General features: G+C 27.7%; 4 protein-coding genes across 5 annotated transcripts in view; 3 read left to right on the top strand and 1 right to left on the bottom strand.

Moving 5' to 3' along the window:
• The window catches only part of Fstl5 (follistatin-like 5), a 109,255-nt gene that overhangs the window by 66,078 nt on the left and 20,964 nt on the right, over positions 1 to 22,213 (bottom strand). The window lies entirely within an intron of this gene.
• Positions 1,774 to 5,296, top strand: LOC114940303 (acyl-CoA Delta-9 desaturase-like). The gene is made up of 5 exons (XM_085480923.1): positions 1,774 to 2,002; positions 2,729 to 2,859; positions 3,531 to 3,736; positions 4,047 to 4,229; positions 5,050 to 5,296. Exons 1-5 carry the CDS (start codon positions 1,774 to 1,776, stop codon positions 5,294 to 5,296), a joined length of 996 nt encoding a protein of 331 aa, XP_085337049.1.
• On the top strand, positions 12,406 to 15,482 carry LOC146723926 ((11Z)-hexadec-11-enoyl-CoA conjugase-like). Its single transcript, XM_085480921.1, has 5 exons — positions 12,406 to 12,646; positions 13,182 to 13,312; positions 13,986 to 14,191; positions 14,436 to 14,618; positions 15,224 to 15,482. Exons 1-5 carry the CDS (start codon positions 12,409 to 12,411, stop codon positions 15,480 to 15,482), a joined length of 1,017 nt encoding a protein of 338 aa, XP_085337047.1. The 5' UTR covers positions 12,406 to 12,408.
• On the top strand, positions 16,067 to 20,388 carry LOC114940302 (stearoyl-CoA desaturase 4-like). The gene is made up of 5 exons (XM_085480920.1): positions 16,067 to 16,094; positions 17,020 to 17,187; positions 17,989 to 18,119; positions 19,107 to 19,312; positions 20,118 to 20,388. Exons 1-5 carry the CDS (start codon positions 16,067 to 16,069, stop codon positions 20,386 to 20,388), a joined length of 804 nt encoding a protein of 267 aa, XP_085337046.1.

Genomic DNA, 22,213 nt, shown 5'->3' with positions numbered 1-22,213 from the left:
CTTTTCATTCCTTGGCTTCCAGCATTTTGATATACAGTCAAGAATTGTATCCCTCTGATATATAAACCACGTGTCCTCTTTATATAATTCTTTTCGAAGTGATGTTATAAAAAATAACTTTATACTCTTTTTAAAACTGATGAACATGTGTTTAATATTGTGCTCATGAAAGTTAATAACTTATATCTATAAATATGTAGAACATAGAAAACGGAAAATGTAAATAATTAGCATGTCTGATGCGATTTCCAAGATTTTTGTTATGTATTTTTGTATTTGCTTTGCAATTAACTTGGTGAAGGAAATTCTTGTCACGTCATTAATGACTGCGCTTTCATCGTAGTATGTTATTATAGTACTTCACTTTTTATATCTATATGACGGTGCATTCAATGAAATGTAATATGTTACCAAAGGAACAGTGAACGGAATAATCGTAGCATACAAGTTTTTTTACTTTCACTATGTTCATCAAGTTCGCATCGATTAAAAATTGTCTAACAGCGTAATAAAATACTTTTATCATGAAACATAAAAATTAATCCATCGTACACATTATTTTCATCGAATTATTAATTATGTAAATAAAAATACGACTGCTAACAAGGCTTTAATATAAATTCTTTTGAATAAAAGGAAATAATAATTGTAAATTTATTTATTTTTATATTGTATCTTTAAATTTAATATTTTCAATTTGTACTTTATATTTATATTTATATTATATAAAAAAACTATATTTATTTAAAATTAAAAAATAGAATTGTTATTATATATTGCATTATTTTAACATCATGCATAATATAATAAGATCATTAATTTTTAAGAAATTGATCATAGTAAAACATTTTGTAAGCGCTGCGATGCGGCAAAGAAAAACAGTAAATGTACACGCGATCTGGCAAACTCATTTCGCTTGTCTATCGTATGACTAAATAAAAGTGTAGCATACTCATCTAAAGCAAATGTTAATTATTTTTATATATCACGCTGTTCCCCGCACATGTAACGAGCACCTTGGTTTGTTAATCACAAGTGAGATCGCATCATAAATGAAACACATACAAACTATACTCGTGTAATTTGATCAGTAATACAGTAATATGCAAAACATAGATCATAAACATTGATATTATTTTGATTGATAATTTCTATTGCTTCTTAACTCTTCAATGTGACAGTTTTTAATCTAATTTATAAAATCAAACATTTATGCCATAATAATTATTCTTGATATATTCCATCACTCCAATAAATTTTATACCAATTTTTTTATAAATTTTTAAAATAAAAACGTAATTAATATTATTAAAATATTATAAATAATATAATTGAAGTATTTGTAATATAGTATATATATATGTATACATATAATTATGGAATATAAAAAATTTGTACCAACATAAAATAAATGTACAAATAAAGCTATAAAGTTTTATAGAGCTATTATAAAGCTAGAGATATCGTATATTAAAGTTTTTGTGAAAAAATTTCAAAATAAAAAATGTCACCAACATTGTTTAAATTAATAAATCAAAATTAAATAATAAATAAAAATTAAAACTGCTAATCTTTAAAAAAATAAAATAACTTATGCAGTTGAGAATGTAACAAATTAATTGCAAATTATGATTTATCATAGACGTCTTTTGAAATAATGTGAATAATTTCATTGTTAGAATTATTATTGTGTAATAAATCTGCGATAAAGAACGTCATAAAATAAAGAAACGTATCACTATTGCTGTGGGCGTTTCATTTCAGCAATTTATAATGATAACCGAATATTACGAAGAGGAATACAAGACGGATCGAAAGTTAACAGAACCGGAAAAAAAAGATAGCAAAAAATCGATTCTAGATCAACCACCGAAAGAGGACATACCGGTGGTACAACCAATAATTTGGCGAAATGTCATTGGTATCCCTGCTCTTCATATCATTACGATCTATTTAGTCATCACGCGTTATCATGAGGCGAAACTTTACACGTGGATATTTGGTACGTATTGATTAAATCAAAATTAGTTCTTCTATAATTTTATCTATCGTCTTTTATAATATACTATCAAGTTTTATAATATTGCGCTGGAATTGATATAGAAATATATACATTTCAGTTCTTTTGCGATAGGGGAGACCGGGGCGAAGTCGTCATTATATTTATTTCGAAATCTATGTTATGTGAATTCGTTGTTAATATTATAAACGCTATTTATGATGTCTACGTGACCAACAGAATTTAGTGAATTATATGCCATGTTGTGATTCTGATTACAACAAATGTATTTTTGGTAGTCAAAACTAAAAAAGGATGACAACTTTGCCCCGGTCTCCCTACTTGAAATCAATTTTGTGAAATGATTTCAAATTTCAACAAATAAGCTTTTCAAATTGAAATAAATTCGCTCATTTTTCTTTACTTATACAAATGCAAAATTTAATACAGAAAAAAATTGTTTCCTTTATTTTAATATTTTTAATTTTATTTACAAAAATTTCTAATTTTCATTTATTTATAAGTTTAAAACATACTTAGTATATGTTTATACTTAAAAAAATTTTTTTATAAAGATTATCTTATATTATAACAAGAAATTTAATATATAATTTTTCATTAGCGTTCGTTAACATTTCATAGTTAGCTAATTGAAATTTTATATCGTATATTGAAATAATAAAAATAAAATATTTAATGTTGTTTTTTCATTTTATTTTCCGTATTCAGAAATTGTATTTGGATTGATTGCTGGTTTGGGTATAACATCAGGCATGCATCGTCTTTGGGCACATAGAAGTTATAATGCTACACTGCCTCTCAAAATTTTTTTTGCCTGTCTCTATTGCACAACTGGACAGGTAAAATCATGAAAGAATTACGATATTAGGTCTGTTTATTTTAGCTGAATTGGTTGCACTAGTTCAAAGTTTCTCTTTTTTACTCCGCATTGGAAGAAAAGAGATAAACTTTGAATTAGTGTAGCCAGTTTAGATGAAACAAACAGATTTATAATTATCCAATTATTGAAGTAATTTTACTAAAATTTAAAATTGCGTCAAATTTTAGTTAGTATGCAAAATGTACAATGTTTATAAGTTTAATATATATATAGTCTTGCAAACTTTTCACATTTCTCGCTTGTAATGTTTGTCATCTACTAATCACAAGCGATTATTTACTAGCACGTCAGTTTAAATATTTACAGCGAGACAATGATTAATTATATTAATGGAATATGGTAGTAATATTTTTACATATGCGTTGTCTATGTATTTGTATTCAGCATAATATACAATTTTACATAATCTAAATTTCTCCTGTTAATAAGATTATTTAATTATTTATTGCATACATTTTTTTGATTCAAAAATATTTTTACTATTGTTATATTAAATATAACATAACATTGTTGTAATACTGAATAAACCTAGCGATAAATATTGCAGAATATATAATGGATCGAAAAAAATTGTTTAATGTAATTTGTTCGATTTTAAAATATGATTTTCTAGAATTTGTTATTATGTAGATTCATATGTTTAAATGGATTCGCACTCACCGAACGCATCATAGATACACGGATACATGCGCGGATCCGCATAACGCTAATCGCGGCTTCTTTTTCTCGCATGTTGGCTGGTTAATGATGAAGCATCATCCGGCGGTGAAAGAGTATGGAAAAAATGTAGATATGAGCGATATCGCTGCCGATCCTGTCATACGTTTCTTCGATAAGTGAGTTTAACATTATTTAAATAATGACGACGTTTCCCCAAATCGCAGAAATATAGTATCTCTAAATATGTATATATGTATTGTACATATCATTTTTTTGAAAAGTAGAAGACAAGATTTTTATATATATATAATTTAAAGTTAATAGGCTTATATTAATGAAGAATCAAAGGACAAAATTGAGTACATGTGGGTCTCATCTCGCAATTTAATTTGATTTAGGTCGTGTCATCGATTTCCGATTATAGGAGAAAAATAATTCTACATTAAATAATAAGCTTAAATAATAAACAATTACTTTTTGTTGCAGATATTATTCGCCGATCATGCTAACACTAACTTTTATTCTACCGACTGTGATACCTGTATATTTCTGGAATGAAAGCTGGATAGTAGGCATAGGTGCTACATTGGTTCGCTGGATATGGACGATAAACGTTACTTTTGCCGTCAACAGTTTTGCTCACTTATGGGGCACGCAACCTTACAACAAGTACATATTAATTATTAATTTCTTTAATTTATATGTTTGCGTAATCACTTAAAATCAACTAACATACTATTCGAATTGTTCTGAACTATAAATAGAAAGTACAAAAATTTAACAAAGAAACAAATGACCTTATAAGAGACAGATACAGAAATTTGGTACAATAAACTTGTCTTAAAATCTTTTTTTTATTTGATATTTTAATTTTCGCAATACTAGAATAATCGACTTTATCGTAGAAAAAAATGCAGTATTATGTTTTGCACAATTTTATATAATTTTTTATATTAGATATTCAAAAACTTAAATCTTTCTCAATTCTTTTAAAATTTAAAATTTTATTTTAAAGACCTCGTTTTAAAGATATACTTTAGATTTTTTTAATACAAAGTTTGAAAATTTATTGAAATGTATATTTACAAAGAACACATTCTGTGATTTTATCTGACATAATTTATGTTTTATACATGTATGTCTTATGAAGAATTTCTATCGATATTTATTTTATCTCGTAAAAGGAAAATTGACATAATAAGAAGTAATATTTTTTACGATTTTACTAATAGTTAAGATTTTCTTAAATCCATATACTTTTCAAAACAAAGTATACACGTTAATCATCGAACACTTTTACTAAAGGCTCCGCATAAAATTTACTAAAGGGAATTTTATGCGGAGGTATTATAATAGAGTCAATAGAAGTAAAATGTATTATTTCGCTTAAATAATCTGTTGCATAAAATTCAGAGAAGTTTGTTCAAGTTGACTCAAATCGACTTGTCAGATGAAACAGATTTTCTTCTTTCTCTACTTCTTGTTTTAGGAATATTATGGCAAAGCAGAATAAAATTGTAGCCTTTTTTACTTTTGGTGAGGGTTGGCACAATTATCATCATTGCTTCCCTTGGGACTATAAAGGTTCGGAACATTTCAACCTAGCAGGCGCCTTCATAGATATCATGGCCTGGTTAGGATTAGCTTATGATCTAAAGACGACGAATTCCACATTGGTCGAGAAATATAAAGAAAAAGGTGATGGATCTCACGAGAAGAGAGAGATCGAGAATTAGACAAATATTTCTCAAACATAGTTGCCTTTGAATAAAATTCATGTAGAAATATTTATCTTAATATTTTAAAATTTACGAAAATTAAAAGATGCATATTTTTTAAAAATAAAAATTTCATAAAAATCGAAATTGTTCACCGATCATCGCTAAACTCAATACCAAAGATCCTTTATTTCGATGTTTTGGAACATTTTAGACACACTGACATAGAGATCTGAAAAAAATTTTTTTACGAAAACAGCTTCCTAAAAAAAAAGAAAATAAAAGAAAAAAACTACATAGTATCCTATTCCGAAAATTGTGCAGTATTTTAATACCAATTTCGGGAAAATCGGTCCATTAATGAAGGAGTAGTTCGCGACCATAGACATATTTAATAATATTTAATATAGACTTCGCGTTTGGTTAGAAATTTGTTTCAACTATAGAAAGTTTAGACAAAGAGGAGGCTAGCATGAAAATAGGCTTACTGTTACTAAGGTCAGACCATTTTAGTACATTTTGTATTTAGTTCATTAACATTTTCAATTGGTGTTTTAAAAACTGTTTTGATCGATTATATCTCTCATGGAATATACATCGCTAATTTCATTTTATGATAAATATCCATCGAAATACTTGAGTAAATTATTCAAAATATTTATCATATTCGATCAAAACAGGTAGTTTTTTAAACATCTGTGGAAATAAATGTTAATGAATTACGTATGAGAATTATAGCTCCCTGTGTGTGTTGTGCAAGAATAAACAATAAGTTGTTGAAACACGTTAAATTTTTGAGCAGATTGTAAAGTTGTAGTCTTAAGGTGCATTTTGTTACGCATATGCGCGCATTTATCTATAGTACACGTCACGTTTACTACAGAAAATGCGCTCATATGCGTGAAACGGAACGCATCTTTAATGAGGGACACGGAGAACATGTTGAAGGAAAGACTAAATACAAAATGTACTAAAATGTTTTTATCCCTAACCTGTATATATAAATATATTTGATAATGTATCAGTGACCGCAAATAAAATATGATTTAAACAAAATTTATTTCTTATTAATTTTTTATTTCTTATGATTTAACAAAATTTATGATTTTTTATTATTTTTTATTTCTTTAGGTTAAAATAAAGTGTAAAATATTTTCAAGTTAATTTAATGCATATTAGGAAGTAAGTAATATATACTCTCTAAATATTTTTCTAGTAAATATATTTTTAATAAAAGAATATACTCTCCGTGATATCTTTATACATATTTTTCGATTTGAATTCGCACGATGTATTTAAAATCGAAAGGATACTTGGATACGTAAATCGTTTTTTTTTTACTTTAAACATAAATTCTTGATCACATTTTATTTAAATTGCCTCATTGTAAATCTTACGACTTAGACTATTGTTGCATTGTTTTATAGAACTTTTTGTTAGATACGATATATTGATACACATGATTGATGGAATACATATATTGATCATTAGAAATCAAATGTCATGAAAAATGTGAAAATGTTCAAGACACTGAGGAAATATATATCAACTGATGAAATCAAAGACGAAAACGAAAGTTCAGCGAAAGCTACTGGTATGTTATGAGCTGAAACTAAATGCCTCTCTGCGAATCACAATCCACCTTTTACCTCTCTAATCTAAGTCGCACCTTATAAGTAATTATATGATTGGGGAGTTCCTTATATAAGAACCGTGCTTTTGTATATTTCAGTCCAGTGAAATGAATGCGAAGTAGTGAAGTATTTTTAGTTTCATGTGATTCGATTCTTTTAGTATCTAGAGACACATATTTGCATCAAATTATTTATTGTAAGTTGTATAGCTTTTTTTATAATTATATTAATATAAATTGTCAAACGAGGTGACAAGAGTTCTTACAATCAGAAAACAGAACAGTGCTTTGTGAACGGGATAATTTTTGGCGGGTATTTTACGCTAATTAAATTCTTAACAAATAATAATCCTTAAGGTTCACCAGTATTAATTAATAAAAATCTTTCCTCAATGGTAGAAGTTGACCAAACTGGAAATTATTTATTATAAATAATTAGTTAAACTACAACGTTTCGGCTGTCATTGCAGTCCTTTTTAAATAGATCTATAAACAGTTACATAAAAATAATTATAATTTTGTATTAAAATTATAATTATTTTTATGTAACTGTTTATAGATCTACTGGAAAAGGGCTGCAATGACAGCCGAAACGTTGTAGTTTAACTAATTATTTATAATAAATGATTGCCAGTTTGGTCGACTTCTACCATTGAGGAAAGATTTTTATTAAATTATTAAATTATGTATGGCGCATGTTTTGCAAAACCAGACGCGATGAAATTATACAATGTTGATAGAATGTAATTTTTTATAAATATTTCGCGGCAATATTTTTCGAGCCAAATAAAAGAAGTACACCCTTAAGGATGACGAAAAAGGGATTTATTAGAATAAAATTCGAATTGAGGTTTTGAAGATGATAGAAAGAGATTTATTCAAAATAAAATTTCGAATTGAGATTATATATATATATATTCAATTATTTGGTATCAAAGAACCTTTATTCTTTGTGCACAACTAATCAATTTCAATAAAAACTCATTTTTTCTTGAAATTGACGCAGTATCATTCGCATCTGGCTTATTCTCGTCCATTGAAAAAATTTATTCAAGTCTTAGTTATAAGTAAAAAAATGTAAGTATATTGTTTTTAATTTTTTCACACATTAATTCAAATATGATATGTCATAATTCGAGATAGGCACTTTATGTTTTAAGCAAAAATTGTTTGTAAGCATTAATTTTAATAGTTATGTATAGTACACACCTAATATTAACAGATTTCAATCGCATTAAAACATTCTCCGCGCAGCACAATGCGATTCTCGCATAATTATTGCTTAATAGCCACAAAAATTCGATTCTTGTACTTAAAATACTCGGATTTGAAGAAAAACGACGTATATTTTTCAAAATCGCATACTTTTTCTGCTTTGTCATCGCATCTAATATTTCAATATTTTATCGTTTTTAATTGAAAATTTTTGTTTAATGTAATATCTAAAACGCAAGTCTAGACTTGACTGTGTTGAAGCATTCTGTGCTTTATTAAATAATTATATGTATTATATTATAATATACCAAACACTTATTTTATGTTTGTCTTGTATTGCTTTTTCCTTCTCACACATTAACATACGTAGTTTTATGCATTTTTATTTAAAGAGAGTGGTTAAAATGCTTTAATTCCTATATTTCCCATTTTTCATACAATTTTATAAGTCGTTATAGGTTGTTATATGTGTATTACACTGAAAAAAAACTATTGAACTCAAATACATATTTACTTAAATAGTTCCATTTACACATTTGTTTGAAACAAATAAATATTTATCTGTTTTGAAACAGGATTTCTTATATCAAATAAATATTTTTTTACAGCAAATCAATATTATTAGTTTTAAAAAAATTATGTTGCAAATAGTATTAAAAAAAATATTTATTTAAATAATTAAATAATTTTTTTCAGTGTACGTGATTGAAATAATGCAATGGCGCATAAATAGCATAAATATTTAACACGCATAATTGGCGCATAATTGTTAGATTTCTCACACATAATTAGAGCATTTTCAGACGTTTTTTTTCTAACACAATTCATAGGTATTCAAAAGTATAAAGTGCTTATTTCTAGTCATAATTTTGTTCTGACAAACTTTATAAGATCGGGATTACATATTGTCTTCAGGTATGTTCTATCGTTAAATTTTGATAGTGAAATTATGTACAATCGACTTTAGTCCAAATAAAACATTGAAAAGAAGAGTCAATAATCCGTTCCATTTCTTCCAGTAAATTAATATGCAGCCAATAACTGTATCTCTCTGATATGAAACCACGTTTTCTCTTTCTATAATTTTTATTGTAGTGATATAAAAAAAACTTTATACTCTTTCTAAAACTGATGTAGGAAAGCTAATAATTTATAGCTATAAATGTATATATGGAACATAGATAACGGAAAATGTAAATAATTAGGATGTTTGACGAGATTCTTAAGATTTTTGTTAAGCATTTTTGCATTCGCTATGCAATTAACTTTGTAAAGAAAACTCTTCTCGCGTCATAAATGACTGCGCATTCATCTTAGTATGTTATTATGATACTTCATTTTTGATACCTATCATATACCACAGTATAGTCAGTGAAATGTAATATGTTACCAAAGGAACAGCGAACGAATAACCATGGCAGTTGCACTTTCACCATGCACGTCAAGTTCTCATCGATTAGAAATTGCCTTACAGTGTAATAAAATACTTTCATCTTGAAACAAAAATTTATCCATAACTAATTATGCAAATAAAAATACGGCTGTTAACGAGGATTCTATCTAAATCTTTTTTAATAAAAAAAATAATAATTGTAAATCTTACACATGCGTTTGTATAATAATTAAAAAAGCGCATAAATTATACATTTTTTAATTATTATTTTTAAATCTATTTATAATAAGATGTTTCTTTGTTGTAAACTAGATAGTTTATTTTTCTGCTTTTTTATTTCCTTTTTTAAGAAAGTTTTTTTTTATTATATGTATTAAATTTTATATTGTTTTGTCCAAATTTTTATGTTGTTTTATTTTAAATGTATAGTATCTTTATTTAATTAAAATACGTGTTTTTATTTTTTTATTGCACCTTTAAATTTATTGTTTTCAATTTTTATTTTATATTTTTATTTTGTTAAGGAAATTATATTTATTTAAAATTATAAAATAAAACTGTCATTATATGTTGTATAATTTTAACATCATGCATAACGTAATAAGATCATTAATTTTTAAGAAATTGATCATAGTAACATTTTGTTCGTACAATTAGTCGTACAAGGATTAACATAATAAAAAGGAAGAAAGATCGCAGTTATATATTTCCCAGAAGTATTATGTAATATTACAATAAAATAGTACACTATATTTATTTTATATTTTCTTTTAACTAAATTTTGTATCATGTTTTATTCTTTATACATATAATGTATTGTTTCACAATCCTAAAAATATAACATTATCGAAATGTATAACGCGATCATGATATATAATTCGCTTTTACGCACAATAAACAATAAACGTATTATAATGCGAATACTTATTTAGTCAGCTCTTTTAATTTTTAAAGCCACAATCTCCACTTGATTCCTCTCGACCAATAGAGCCAAACGCGATGTTATTGCGACAATTATGAAGGAAAGAACATTTGAAAAGGAATTTGAATCCTATGGTTGGAATTTCAAAAATTCCCCCTGTTCCTTCTCTTAACATCCCCTGTAAAGAAATAGGCGAGAAAAGCCGATTCAGCCGACTTTCGGACCAATATTTTTCTCGCCTATTTCTTTACAGGGGATGTTAAGAGAAGGAACAGAGGGAATTTTTGAGATCCCAACTATAGGATTCAAATTACCTTTTCAAATGTTCTTTCCTTCATAATTGTCGCAATAACATCGCGTTTGGCTCTATTGGTCGAGAGGAATCAAGTGGAGATTGTGGCTTTAATAAACGTATTGTTAGTCAAATTCGTGTTAGCCAATAGGATCGTGCAATATAGTGCGCAATTGTCTTTTAATTGCTATTGTTGATATCGTTCTCATTTTTCGCACGGAAATACTCAGCTTGCCTCGAAGGAATACGGCGAATGCTAAAATTTCGCTCGTATAAAGCAGTTTTACGCGCACGAACAATTTGCGCGCATAAATGTGCGTATAAACTTTTTTGATGTGCGTATAAAATTTTTATTCGTGCGTACAAAACAGTGCTTTAGTTGTTCGCCAAAAATAATCAGTAAATAGCAAAATGTAGCAGCTGCAACATATATTGTAATGCACATTATCGTGCATAAGAAGAAAGAAAAACATCAAAACAATGATGGATTACACAGTTGTACAATAATAAAAAAATGTGTGGAGACTATAATTTATTCCTACGTTTCAATTCCGCAAACACGTCTAGATTGAGTATCTAGATTTGCATGTAATTCTTTTGATGAACCGACAAGCATCGAATCGCATTTGTGCGCGTGCTCAAAGTGTGCGTTGAAATAAAAATGATACGTTTAAACTAAAACATATGTGTACGTACGCGAAATCGTTCGAGCGCGACAAAATGTTCAAGTTAGATACGCATCTTAAGCGTTGTGATACGGAAAAAGAAAACAGTAAACACGCGAGTTGGAAAACTTGTTTCGCTTGTTGATCGTATAACTGAATACGACTTAGTGTACTCATTTAACACAAATGATAATTATATATATCAAGCTTCTCCCTGCGACATGCAACGAGCAGTTTGGTTAATCACATGTGAGATTACATCATAAATGAAATGATACAAATCATGCGCGAGTAATTTGGTCAATAATGTCGTAATACATAAATCATAAACATTGATATTATTTTGATGACAATTTATATTGCTTAACTCTTCAATGTGAAAATTTTTAATCTATTTTATAAAATAAAACAATTATGCCATAATTATATCTTGATATATTACATTACTCCAAAAAATTTTCTATCAACTTTTTATGAATTTTTCAAATAAAAACGTAATTAATATTATTAAAATATTATTAATAATATAATTAAGGTCATAATATAGTATATATGTATACATATAATTATGGAATAATATAGTATGTATAGTATATATATATACATATAATTATATAAAATATAAAAAATTTGTACCAATATGAAATAAATGTACAAATAAAGCTATAAAGTTTCATAGGACTATTATAAAGCTAGAGATATCGGATATTAAAGTTTCTGTGAAAAATTTCAAAATAAAAAATGTCACTAACATTGTTTAAATTAATAAATCAAAATTAAATAATAAATAAAAAGTAAAAATGCTAATCTTTAAAATAATTAAATAACTTCTACGGGTGAGAATGTAGCAAATTGATTGCAAATTATGATTTATCATAGACGTCTTTCAAAATAATGTGATTAATTTCATTGTTAGAAGTATTATTGTGTAATAAATATGCGATAACGGACGCCATAAATTAAAGAAACGTTTTACTATTGCTGTAAACGTTTTATTTCAGTAATTTACAATGATAATCGAATATTACGAAGAGGAATACACGAAGGATCAAAAGTTAACGGAACCGGAAACAAAAGATGGCAAGAAATCGATTCTAGATCAACCGCCGAAAGAGCACAAACCCGCGGTACAACCATTAATTTGGCAAAATGTCATTGGAATCCCTGTTCTCTTTGCTATTACGTTTTATTTATTCGTCTCGTACGCCATAATCCCTCCCGGGGCAAAACTTTGGACCTGGATATTTGGTACGTATTGATTAAATCAAAATTATTTCTTTATATAATTTTATGTATCGTCTCATAATATACAATTAAGTTTTATAGTAGACAATGCGCCAGAATTGATAGAGAAGTAAATACATGTCAGTTTTTTTTCCAATACTTGAAATCAATTTTGTCAAATGCTTTCAAATTTTAACAAATAAGCTTCATGTTAAAATAAATTTTGTGCTCGTTTTGCTTTACCTATATAAACACAAAAATTTAATAAAAAAGAAAATTATATTCTTTATTTCCATATTTTTAATTATATTTACAAAAATCTGAAAATTTCTTATTTTCGTTTATTTATAAGTTCAAAACTTACTTAATGTTACACTTTTCAGAAATTTCTTCATAAAGACTATCTTATATTATAGAAAGATTTCTGATATGTAATTTTTCATTAGCGTTCACTAACATTTCATTGTTAGCTAATTGAAATTTTATATCGTATATTTTGCTTGAAATGATAAAAATAAAAAATTTAATGTTGCTTTTTCATTTTATTCCCTGTATTCAGGATTTTTATATGGATTTTGTGGTGGTTTTGGTCTAACGTCAGGCATTCATCGTTATTGGGCACACAGAAGTTATAATGCTAAACTGCCACTCAAAATTATGCTCGCTTGTTTCTTTTGCACAACCGGACAGGTAAAATCACAAAAAAGTCACGATAAGGTCTGCTTATTACAGCTAAATTGGCTGCACTAGTTCACAGTTTATTTTTTTACTCTACATAGGAAGAAAAGAGATAAACTTTGAACTAGTGTAGTCAGTTCAGATAAAATGATCAGACTAATAATTATTCAATTAATGAAATAATTACATTAAAATATAAAATTGCGCTGCAAATTTTAATTGGCATGCAAAATTTACCGTGTTTATAAGTTTATGCATATATGTATATATAGTCTTGCGAACTTTTCGGATTTCTCTCTTGTGGTGTGTATTACCTACTAATCATAAGCAATTATTTACTAGCACGTCAGTTTAAATATTTGCAGCGAGACTATAATTAATTATTAATTGAATGGTAGGTAATATACTTTTACGATACGTTGTTTATGTATTTTTAATCAGCATAATACATTTTTACATAATCTAAATTTCTCCTGTTAATTAAATTACTTAATTATTTATTGCATACATTTTTTTGATTCAAAAATATTTTTACTATTGTAATATTTAATATAACATAATATTGATGTAATATTGAATAAACCTAGCGATAAATATTGCAGAATATATAATGAATCGATAAAGATTGTTTAGTGTAATTTGTTCGATTTTAAAATATGATTTTTTAGAATATGTTATTTTGTAGATTCATATGAGTAAATGGATTCGCATACACCGAACGCATCATAGATACACGGATACATGCGCGGATCCGCATAACGCTAATCGCGGCTTCTTTTTCTCGCATGTTGGCTGGTTAATGATGAAGCATCATCCGGCGGTGAAAGAGTATGGAAAAAATGTAGATATGAGCGATATCGCGGCCGACCCTGTCATACGTTTCTTCGATAAGTGAGTTTAACATTATTTAAAATAATGACGACATTTCTCCAAATCGATAAGTAAAAGATTTTATATATAATATATATAATTAAAAATTAATAGGTATTTTTTAAAGAAGAATTAAAGGACAAAATTGGGCACATGTCTCGCAATTTAATTTGATTTAGCGGTAGCATTGCGTTGATTCTTAATTCTAATATAATTCTATATAAAATAACAAGCTTAAATAATAAACAAATAAGTTTTGTTGCAGATATTATCCGCCGATCATGCTAACATTAACCTTTATTCTACCGACTCTGATACCTGCATATTTCTGGAACGAAAGGTGGATAATATGCCTAACTGGTACAATGACCCGCTGGGTGGTTACGTTAAACATTGTTTTTACCGTCAACAGTGTTGCTCACTTATGGGGCACGAAACCTTACAACAAGTATATATTAATTATTAATTTCTTGAATTGATATGTTTGCGTAATCACTTAAAATCAGTTAGAATATCATTCGAATTGTGCTTAAGTATTGTATAAGTAGGAAGTATAAAAATTCAAGAAGGAAATGAGCTTATAAGAGTCAGATATTAGGTGTAACCAACTTGTCTTAAAATCTTTTTTTATTTAATTTTATATTTTGCAATTCAAAAATAATAATCAATTTTATCATCGAAATATGCAGTGTTATTTTTTGCACATTTTTATAATTTTTTAATTAGATATTCACAAACTCTTAAATCGTTCTCAATTCTTTTTGAATTTACCTGAAATTTTGTCTAATAAAGTTGTCTAATAAAAAAATTTCTTTTAATTAATAATTTCGAAATTTAAAATTTTGCTAAGATTCCATTAAAGTTTATTTTATATTGTTTAAGGAAAATAAATTTATTATTATTAATTAGTAATTTCAAATCTTATTTTAAAGGCCTCGTTTTAGAGATATAATACTTTAAATTTTTGTATGAGATTCAGAGAAGTTTGTTCAAGTTGACTCAAATCGACTTGTTAGATGAAACAGATTTTCTTCTTTTTCTACATTGTTTCAGACATATTATGGCAAAGCAGAATAAAATTATAGCCTTCCTTACTCTCGGTGAGGGTTGGCACAATTATCATCATTGCTTCCCGTGGGATTATAAACTCTCGGAACATTTCAACGCGGGAGCTGCCTTCATAGATGTCATGGCCTGGTTAGGATTTGCGTATGATCTAAAGACGACGAACTCCGCGTTGGTCGAAAAATTTTATAAGGAAAAAGGTGATGGATCTCATAAAATGATCCAGACAAACATCCCTCAAACATAGTTGCTTCCGAATAAAATTCATGTACAAACATGTAACTTGATATTTCAAAATGTATATACGAAAATTAATAAATACATATTTTTTAAAAAGAATGATCGTAAGGAGACCTGTTTTTTTGCCTATTTTATAGAGTCGAATTTTGGGACCTCAAATTTCAAACGTTTTTTATGTCAAATAGTACTATATAATGAGACATTAATCCCAGAGAAGTTTCATGGTTAGCCACCATTCCGGAAATATGAATAAGTGAAAGTGATAGTTCCTCATCTTTGATTGGAAAATCATTATTTTTACAGTATCAACTTAAAAAAGAACACCGAGCGTCTTGACGGTTCTTATTTTGATATTTTAGAAAAATTGTCTATGTCATCATAGCATAGAGGTATATATACAGCGCTCTGACATTGCGATTTACAGATATTGATTAGCTTCGCAAAAGTACACATTGTGACAAAGTTATTTAAAAAGAAAAATTTTATCGTCTCGACACAGACGTAAGTAATCACTATTTTTTAAAAATTCTAATATTTAATATTCAGGCTGTCACATCAATTGTTTCACAGCATATTACATACTATAACATCATGAACTACAGAAATCTGATGTTCGAGAGTAGGCAATTTATCTCAAGTCAACAAGCAGGAAATTTGTTACTGCGTTTTTCACATTATAAGCCGATAGATTTTATATTTATAATATGTTCGGTCTTACCAAACGATTTAATTCTTTGACTTATTAACATAGCGATAATGATATTGAAAAAGACTGTCGTACAGCCGAAACGTTTATCATTTGTAATATTATTTTATGATATATAATAAAAAAATTTAATTAACATCTTATTAGCTCGTTAAGTTGGCCTTTTAATTTATTACATATTTTAATTTTATACGAGCCGAAGTTTATATTGTATTATATATAATTATTTTTACCCTTTTGTATTTCCGGAACCGTGCCTGTGCTCATTTTGAAATTTTATTGAGATTAATATTTCATCTAATAGTACTATTTGCCATGAAAAAAGTTTGAAATTCGAGGTCTCAAAAATGGGCGAAATTTACCATTACTCTAAGTTTTATAAAAATCGAAATTTTTCACCGATCATCGCTAAACTCAAAACTAAACATTTTTTATTTTGATGTTTTGGAATGTTTTAGCACACGGACAAAGAAATCCAATAAAACTTTTTCACGAAAACAGAGCTTTCTCTAAAATAAAAAAGAAACTACATAGTATCCTATTCCGAAAAATTTGCAAAATTTTGACACCAATTTCAAGAAAATCGGTCATATCAATCAAGTTGTTCAAACAAAAGTTGTTTGGTAAAAAAAGGGTATAATATGACGCAGTTAGTTTGTGATTGGAGGTATAGAGGATATCTCCAGGTCATCTGAATTTTTTTAAATGAGAAGCTGTATTTTTCTATTCATAGTGTGATAGCGTGATATTCATAGCGTGATATAATTAAAGATCATTCAAGGTCATAAATGAATGAAAAACGTCTACATTCTTTATATTTTTCAATGTTTGTATTTAGTTAAGAATGGCAAAAAATCGATTATAGATCGACCGTCGAAAGAGCATATACCGGCGGTACAACCATTAATTTGGCAAAACATTATTGGTATCCCTATTCTCCATATCATTGCGATCTATTTATTTGTCACGCGGTGTCACGAGGCGAAACTTTACACCTGGATGTTTGGTACGTATTGATAAAATAAAAAATTAGTACTTCATATCTCATATAATTTTATTTGATAATATAGTACATATATCGAGTTTATACAATGTGCGTTGGAATTGATAGAGAAATATCGCAGTTTCTTGTGAAATCAATTTTTTCAAAGGCTTTCAAATTGCAACAAGTAAGCCTTGTGTTAAAATAAACTCCGCGCTCGTTTCCTTTCTCACGTAAACACGAAAATTCAATAGGGAATAAAATTATTTCCCGATTCAACGGCTTCGCCCGGATATTTTTCTCGCCTGTGCTTTTTTAACGCGGGGACAGAAGAGTTTATTAAAATAAAATCTCGAATTGAGATTTATTGAATTACTTGGTATCGTACCAAAAAAAAAATTGTGTCCTATGCACGACTAATCAGTTTCATTGAAAATCAGTTTTTTATCTGAATTAAATCTGATATATGCTAAAGCATTCGCGTGTGGTTCTTTCGAACCACATTGAAAGTTTTACTAAAGTTTTAGAAAAAATTAGATATTCTTTATTTTCATATTTTCAACTTAATGTACAAAAATTTCTTATTTTTGTTTACTTAGCAAGAAATTTAACACGCACAGTTTTTCAGTCTTTACATTGCTTGCAGTTGACTAATTCAGAATTAACATCGTACATTTTGCTGAAATAATGAAGAATAAAAAGTATGACGCTTTCTTATTTCATTACAGCGCCATAGCTAATTGAAATTTAATATCGTACATTTTGCTTAAAATGATAAAAATTCAACATTTAATGTTGCGTTTTCATTTCATTTCTCGTATTCAGGATTCGTATATGGAGTCCTTGGTGGTTTAGGTGTAACGGCAGGCGCTCATCGTTTTTGGGCACATAGGAGTTATAGTGCCAAACTGCCACTCAAAATTATGCTTGCTTGTTTTTACTGCATGGCCGGACAGGTAAGAAAAGTGAATTCCCGATGTAAAATTATCCGATCAATTAATAATCAGGTTAAAATTCGTCACATTAAAATTAAACAGTCATATTTAAATGGAACTGTATGTAGCAAATTGCTACTTTAAGAATTTACTAATTTTTTTGACAGCAAATATTTGAAGCAGGGTATACAATGTGCAGTTTTAAATTTAAATTTATGCATGCAGACTGTGCGAACTTTTCGTATTTCTCGCTTGTGGTGTTTATCGTGATATTAATTAGAAGCGATTATTTACTAACATGCAGTTAGTCAGTACCGATCAGTTTAAATATTTACAGCGATAATAATTAATTAATATTAATTGAAGATGGACATAATATTTTGAACGTTTGAATACTTTTGTCTACATATATGTATATATATATATATATATACTGGTCAAAATAATTATTGCTACACGCAATTAATATCAAAATTTCGCATAAACTTAAATACTCCGCGAAAAATTATCGTATATAAAAAAATTTTGTTTTGTTTTAAAGGGTAAAATCTCTACTTTAAGAAACTTTTGTTTGATTTTGATTTCATCCTCTCCCCCTCTTTCCATTGCTTTAAAAAGTAAGGTGTTTGTTTTTCAAAAAATTGCAATATTTGACGAACTTTACAGGATGAAATAAATTTTTTTCACAATTCTTATTCAAATTTTTGTAAAATATGGACTTTTTCTTACAAATTAAAAAAAAAATGCAAAGTTTATACGTTTTTTTTAGCAGAGTTACAGCATATCAAAGTTATCTATGCATTTTTGTGTAATTATTACCAGTATTAGCGATACCCGACGCGCACCAACAATGATTGCGCGATAAATTGCTAATGAAGATCTCCCTCAGAATCAGTGATCAAACAATTAGAAGACGTCTACGTGAACGTGGTTTAAGATTGCAAGTTCGACATTTTCTTCTTCTAATGTATGAAAAAAATGTATGATCCATTATTTCATATTTTCTAGATTTATTTGACTAAATGGATTCGAGTTCACCAAACGCATCATAAATACACGAATACAACCGCGAATCCACATAACGCTAGTCGCGGCTTCTTTTTCTCGCATGTTGGCTGGTTAATGATGAAGCACCATCCGGCGGTGAAAGAATATGGGAAAAGTGTGAATCTGAGTGATATTGCTGTCAATCCTGTCATCCGTTTCTTCGACAAGTGAGTGAGCATATTTTAAACATAGTACTTTTCCGAATTGCGAGAAAAATTAGAGACAACATATAGAAATTAAATTTCATTGATCCACAATATATCAAATAATTTCAATTTTGTCAATTGTCATGTTAAATCTAATTTTACAAAGCTATCAATGATAATTACTCATCCTTTTTCTATTATTTATTCTCTATATTATTTAATTATCTCTTTAAGTATGTACATACTATTTTTTGAAAAATAGAAAACAAGATTTCTTATGTATATATAAAATTATTTGGTATTTTTTTAAAAGAATGTTGACAAATATTATAATAAAAGTATTATTTTTTTGTAATATTTTCGTACAAACACTATAATTATAATATTAACGAATCTTTTTCTCTCTCCTTTCTTTTCTATCTCTGAATTTATCTGAAAGTTTATTTATGTGAAAGTGAAAAAAAGATATCAAAAATGATTAAATAGAAAAAATATTATGCATATTAAAAAACATGAAAGAGCCAATCGCGATTTTTGCAGAAAATTCGCAAGGAAAAAGAATTGCTAGAATTTAATAGCTTGCATGATAGTTTAATAATGAAAAACGGTCCGTGCGATGCGTTAGTGATGCTAGAAATGTGACAGAGATTAAATGGAATTAATCGTGCGAGAGATATCTCATCACAGAGGACAGAATTGAGCACATGTCTCGTAATTTTATTTGATTTATATCGGCCGCATCGTTGATTTATGATCGTAGAAGAAGATATTCGACTACATTAATCAATAATAAATATTGAACAAATGCAAATGTTTTGTATTGCAGATATTATCCATCGATTATGATGTTGCTAACCTTTGTCGTGCCAAGTTTGATACCCGTGTATTTATGGAATGAAACCTGGATAGTAGCCATAGGCGGTTCTGTTCTTCGCCATCTGATTATGTTGAATGCAGCTTTCGCCGTGAATAGTTTTGCTCATTTATGGGGTTCTCGACCGTATAGCAGGTATACATCATTTTCTCGGATTCATATTTGCGCGATCGTAATTAAACTCAACAACCATATCATTCGAATTGTGTTCAAGTATAGATAGAAACATCATTTCTTTCGTAGAAGATTATAAACGTTTTTTTTCGATAAGACATTTTAGTGGAAAATAATTCAACTCTATTCCATTACGCGTGTTTAGTTTTTTTTTAATTAAAATTTTGATTCAACATTATTTTTTTTTTTACAATAACTTTTCATATTAAATATTCAGCGTCGGAAATCAAGAAATTAAATCTTTTGACATTCTTTCAGAGTAGTTTATTTAAAATTTTGTTAAAGTAAAATTTATTTTAAAATTTTTAAACAAAATGAATTTATTGTTAATTAGCAATTTCAAATATTGTTTTGCTATATAATTATCAATACAAATACTGTATATCAATGCTGTAACATATTTTTTGTAAAGAGAAAGTTATTTTAGAATTACATTTAAAGAAAGGTCAAGATAATTTTTCATATTCTATATACGAAAAATATATGCAGAGAATTTTGAATTAAAAATGCGTAATTTGTTTTACTTTAACATACTTTATTTTTTCTGGTCAAAAGTAAACTAATTGCGTGCAAATATTATTATTTTTTCAGACTTTAATATTAATTTTCAGCTTGAATTTTTACCTCCAATGTGGTAAACAATAATAAACTGAGCTTAATTTTTTCTAAGAACATTTTTTCGCAATTATAATAAAAACGCAGTAAGAGATAACAAATTTATTCTTCTCATTTAATAAAGCTATATGAATCAGATTTTTTTAACACATAAAGTTGTATAATTTTCAGTAAAAACTGAAACATATATTTACGAAATTTTGCGATTTCTTTTGACATAAATTGCATTTTAATTATGTACGTATGTCTTACGAAACATGTCAATCAGTATTCGTTTTGTGTTATCAAAGAAAAATTGATATTATAAGAGAAGTAAGACATTTTTATGAAAATTTTCTTAGATTCTTTTAATATATAAATTATACATGATAATCATTGAAAAGATAAATTTGTTAAAACAATTTTATACAGAGAATACATATTATAAAAGAGATAGAATGTGTCGTTCCGCTTAAATAATCTGTTGCATTGTAGAGAGAATATGTTCTATATATTGCTTGAATTGTCACAGTGCAAATAATTTTTGGTATGATATTTTATGATCACCATATGTTTATACAAAACGATTTTGGTGGAGGTTTAATTACTAAAAGATATAAAATTATTTTATTTTTTTATGATAAAAAAACAATGCAATAAAATAAAAATAATATTAGGTTAATGTTAGGCACTGTTGGCATTTAAAAATGCCTACTATTAACTACAAATGCACCGGATGGTTAATAACTTTTGTCGTATTTCACACGCAAGTTTTCGCAAAATTTTCACCTCGAATAGCATAGATTTTGAGCACAGAAAAAATGTAACGAAGGCTCTGTCACGCACGATACGTATCGGATGTATCACACGGAAAAAAATACGCATCTCCATGCGACTGTGCGGTCAATGATTTATATAAACACTCTACATACACAAAGTCACGTTCTGCTAAAAAAAAAAGAAAGGGAGATACCAGAAAAGTGTTTGTCGATCCAGCTAGAGCTTGATGTCATTTTATCCGACGATTAAATTTAGTATTCATCATCAACATACATACATACATATGTATTCTGTGCAGAGAGAGTCTATATGTAGCCTTTTACACCCTATATGTCTATATATGTATTCATACAACCAGTGCATGTAAGAGCCGAATGTATATTTATCTTCTATGCGGATATGCATTATGAAGATTTGTCTATTTTTGTCATAGTGCAACTCGCATCGATCATTCTAATATCGCTGTAAATGTTCTCATATATCACGATTCAAGGCAGCGT

Source organism: Nylanderia fulva, unplaced genomic scaffold (genome assembly GCF_048542155.1).
Source record: "Nylanderia fulva isolate GAGA-0341 unplaced genomic scaffold, ASM4854215v1 Scaffold16, whole genome shotgun sequence".
Lineage (NCBI taxonomy): Eukaryota > Metazoa > Arthropoda > Insecta > Hymenoptera > Formicidae > Nylanderia > Nylanderia fulva.
Note: the sequence above shows the minus strand (reverse complement) of the source record. Positions and strands in the feature narration are given on the sequence as shown.

Excerpts from the sequence above, each read along its gene's own strand:
- LOC114940303 (XM_085480923.1), top strand. The coding sequence starts at position 1,774 with ATGATAACCGAATATTACGAAGAGGAATACAAGACGGATCGAAAGTTA. Across the intron at positions 2,860-3,530 it reads TCTATTGCACAACTGGACAG|ATTCATATGTTTAAATGGAT; the intron begins GTAAAATCATGA and ends GTTATTATGTAG. Across the intron at positions 3,737-4,046 it reads GTCATACGTTTCTTCGATAA|ATATTATTCGCCGATCATGC; the intron begins GTGAGTTTAACA and ends TTTTTGTTGCAG.
- LOC146723926 (XM_085480921.1), top strand. The coding sequence starts at position 12,409 with ATGATAATCGAATATTACGAAGAGGAATACACGAAGGATCAAAAGTTA. Across the intron at positions 14,192-14,435 it reads GTCATACGTTTCTTCGATAA|ATATTATCCGCCGATCATGC; the intron begins GTGAGTTTAACA and ends GTTTTGTTGCAG. Across the intron at positions 14,619-15,223 it reads GGCACGAAACCTTACAACAA|ACATATTATGGCAAAGCAGA; the intron begins GTATATATTAAT and ends ACATTGTTTCAG.
- LOC114940302 (XM_085480920.1), top strand. The coding sequence starts at position 16,067 with ATGAACTACAGAAATCTGATGTTCGAGA. Across the intron at positions 17,188-17,988 it reads ACTTTACACCTGGATGTTTG|GATTCGTATATGGAGTCCTT; the intron begins GTACGTATTGAT and ends TCTCGTATTCAG. Across the intron at positions 19,313-20,117 it reads GTCATCCGTTTCTTCGACAA|ATATTATCCATCGATTATGA; the intron begins GTGAGTGAGCAT and ends TTTGTATTGCAG.